General features: G+C 47.6%; 1 protein-coding gene across 1 annotated transcript; it reads left to right on the top strand.

Annotated features, from left to right (window-relative positions):
- The first annotated feature begins 3,007 nt into the window (after positions 1 to 3,007).
- LOC127778883 (uncharacterized) lies at positions 3,008 to 3,952 on the top strand. Its single transcript, XM_052305531.1, has one exon. It carries the CDS (start codon positions 3,286 to 3,288, stop codon positions 3,862 to 3,864), a length of 579 nt encoding a protein of 192 aa, XP_052161491.1. The 5' UTR covers positions 3,008 to 3,285; the 3' UTR covers positions 3,865 to 3,952.

A 3,952-nucleotide genomic window follows, 5' to 3' on the forward strand; every position in this document is an offset into this window, starting at 1 on the left:
AACACAAAATGCAGCTCGCACTGAATTCTCCAAGTCAAACGAAAACATAACAACAGAAAAAAGAAAAAGAGAAAAAAAAACAAAGAAGCAAAGATCGATCAGGGAAGGAGGCAAGAAATTATGAGCCGGGCCCACCACCCAGGGCCCTCGACACCATCATAGAGCATGGCTTGCCCAGTGCCCCACTGTTTGCCTCCGACAGCCACCCTGGTGGGCCCCCACGCGAAAGGGACCCTGCCTCCCCTACCCCTACCCCCACGCACACGCCATGGCCCCACCCACGCGTCACTGACAGTGGGCCCGACAGAACTCCGGTCCCGTACGTCAGCCCCCCAGCTGCACGTACCCATGCCTAGGCTAACCACGCGCACCACTGTTCGTGGGCCCGACGTGAGGGCGAAAATGGGCGGGGTACACCTGCAGGTGGGCCCTACTCATCAGTAGCTCAGGAAGTACGGAGTAGTAGTACACCTGGTTCGGCGGGAACAGCGGGGTGGATTGAACTGAACGTGGGCCCCAGCGATGCCGACGTGGGAGCTTGTACCGCTGACTTGGCGAGCGAATCTGACCTGTGTGGGGCCCACACATTCTACTGTGCCACTAGGCCCCAGCTGGCGCCTGGCTGGAGCTTCCTCTCTCTCTCTGTTTTTTTTTTCCTTTTCCTGACAGAGAGAGAGATCTGAAGCCCAATTCGAGGCGAGGAGGCCCATCGTGATGAAATGTATCCGGAATCGGGCTGTTTTGCATGATGCAGAAGGAATAAGTCCACTTACCGTCCCTCATCTTCACATCGAACTTAATTGGCATCCCTAAATCGCAATACGGACGGATTTGAAAAGATGAGAGGTTTAAGGATGCTGATTAAACTCGATGTAAAGTTGAGGGAAGGTAACTGGACTTGTTCCGATGCAGAATCCACTACGTGGGCCAAATGTGTAGCTATCTTCCTGTGGTTTCGTTGCTAGTTCGGCCAAGAAGCCCATCAATTTCCACGCGAAAGAAAGCAGGAAAAGCCCGTCATTTGCCCACTCTAGTTATTCCAAAGTAACTATATTTATCACAATCTTATTTGTCCCAAAATAAGTTAACGTAACCATTTTATTAGAGTTTGTGAAAGTGAGAACAAATTAAATACATTGGAACTAAATAAGGTAAAAAATTAATTTTATTAAAGTTCGATAAAGCAAAAGATATTATTTTTGCTTTTGCATTGGTATATATGAGATGGGTGAAAAATAAAGTTATTTTGTCCAGTTTTATATGGAATGTGATTTAGCAATACCCTTATATATATGTCGTTGGGTTCATCTAGTTGGAGTATATTCTTGGGGGATAATGTACGTGTTCCGCCCCAGTTGGCTATAAGCCTATATAAGGCACTGTACTGATCGCATGGGCTAATCAAACAACTTGAATGAAAAGAAAAAGGCGAAACGAACTGAATTATCAGGTCAGAGAGCAAATACTACATACAGACACCAGCAAAAACCACACTATACATAAATATATCGTTGTCATCTCTGAGTTGGATCGATCTACCAGAGATCTTCCAAAAATCGGCGCCCCAACCTGTAAACATCCTGAACTATCCCAGCACGCAATTAACAAAGGGTTCTTGATATCTGAACAGTGCTGCGAGATGCATGTTAAGTGGTTAGTTAATTAACAAATTCAGACAGCGGTAAACGTGCGAGGTAGCTAGCAGATCACATCGATCTCCCTCCCGTGTCCTAGGAAGATCACGTCTCGATCAAAACCATTCGATCATCCACCCAGTCGTCGTCGTTGCTTAATTAGAAAAATCGTCGCATATCAGTTTGAGATCAGCGAAGATCTCTGCCATAATACCAGCGAGATTACCAGTTGAATTAGTTTCCCGGACACACTTGCTTAATTTGTAGTAATCCGATGCTGATTTGCATTTGGCAGCACAAGCAAATTAAAGTTCAGTAGTTAACCTACAACGAGGCTGCAGCTAGTAGCTAGCTAAGCCAAGCTGCCACCGGGAAGCTTCGATTTGCTCTAATCACACACACTAATCATCATCGATCGAACGATCAGATGCTTCCGACTAACTGCAAAATTAAAATATATCCCGGTCAATCCCACGCGTATCTCTCCGGTCCTTGCATGAAATATTAGAAAATTAGCATTATATATCATGCATACCCTGTAAGGATCTAGATACGATTTCATTTGCTTCATATATTCCCATTAATTATTTCTTGTTCAGAGCAGTGTACTATATATATTACGCAGTTGTTGCGTCAACTACACGAGTTGCCAATTGTTTAATGCCTGTGTGATTAGCAGTCTGAAAAAGGCCAGACATGAGAGAGGCACGCACACACACACGCATGATTGATTGGATCGATCGATATCACCAAATTGATGATCCAGTTTAATTTGATCGATCGTTAGATCGAGAGATCCAATCCGTGCTGGATTTATACGCAGTTGGGGCTGCAATTTGCATTCCCGCGACATGCGTGGCCTCCTTGAAAATGTGCCTCACCGGTCGCATGGCGACTATCATATTGATATCCAAACTATAAATTATATGCAAAACCCCCCATCTCGCCTGCTACGGAGATCTCGCGAACTGGTAGTCACTAGGTCAGGCTAACGACGGCGACAAACTGATCTACTCCCTCCGTCCCGAAACATAAACATTTTTATTATAGTGTCAAGTCAACTATTTTTAACTGTGACTATTAATAGAAAAAAAATCAAAAAGATCAATCATGTAAAATTGATGTAACTAGATTTATTATTAAACAAACTATCATAATATGCAACTCTTTTTATTTAAAATATCTTATTTTTATACTTATTGTTAGTTAAAGTAGTATCTCGAAGACTGTGTGATCCAAAAATGCTTATATTTTGGGAAGCAAAAATGATATAGAAATATGCATGATTTGATGAGCTCCCGGTGTTGTAGTATTATATTTGCACATCATGTCGCAAAAGTCACCAACTTGCATTGCAATGGCAGAATGGTTTAGCTAGCTAGCTAGGTAGGGATCGTTCTTGGAAGTAGAACTTTGGGAGATTAGCGAGCCATAGAAAATCGCTGGAGCAGATCGGCCTGAATCTTTCTTAGGATCCATTAATCTCAGCTTAATTTGCTCTGACGACGTCCAGCTCTTCCTCCCATGTGGCTTCAGCTAAGCTAAGCTAAGCTTTGTATAAATAGGTAGCTGGTCGCCATCGCTGCAGCTACTACACCTTACATTGCTCGAAGAGAGAAGACGAGCACGTAGAGGTTGTTGCAGCTGGTTGATGGGCAGCAGCCACGCCGGCGGCGAGATGTGCATGGAAGGCGGCGGCGGCGGCAGGGCGAGGCGCGCGGGGGGGAAGAAGGCGGCGACGGCGGAGCAGCAGCAGCAGCACAAGGTCGCCAAGCAGCCGCAGCGCGGGCTCGGCGTCGCGCAGCTGGAGAAGATCCGCCTCCACAACCAGATGGTGGCCGCCCTCCGCTCCGCCGCCGGCGGCGACGCGCCGTACTCTCCGCCGCCGCCGCAGCCACAGCCGTTCGCCTCGCCGCCCTTCCACTTGCCGCCGTTGCAGCAGGATTGCTACGAGGCGGCGGATCACCGGAGGATCGCCGGCGGCGGCGGCGTGCTGCCGTACTACGAGGGCATGCTGCCGTACGGCTCCGGCCGGCTGGCGGCGGCGTCGCCGGCGTTCGTGGCGTATGAAGTGAAGGGTGATCATCACCACGGCCAGTATGGCTCGTCGGAGCAGCAGAGGCAGCCGCAGTACTACTCCTGGATGAGCTCCAGCTACGACGGCTACTCCGGCGGCCGGAGCAGCGCCGGGAGCTCGTCGGAGGAGCTGGATTTGGAGCTGAGATTGTAGTAGCTGATGGATTAACCTATAGTTTATTACAGCAATTTTTTGTTAGTTTCTGATTAATTAAAGAATGTTGTGCATGGGCGAAGCATCA

Source organism: Oryza glaberrima, chromosome 1, assembly GCF_000147395.1.
Source record: "Oryza glaberrima chromosome 1, OglaRS2, whole genome shotgun sequence".
Classification (NCBI taxonomy): Eukaryota; Viridiplantae; Streptophyta; class Magnoliopsida; order Poales; family Poaceae; genus Oryza; species Oryza glaberrima.

Bases quoted from the DNA above. Each gene is read 5' to 3' on its own strand.
- LOC127778883 (XM_052305531.1), top strand. From the start codon at position 3,286: ATGGGCAGCAGCCACGCCGGCGGCGAGATGTGCATGGAAGGCGGCGGC.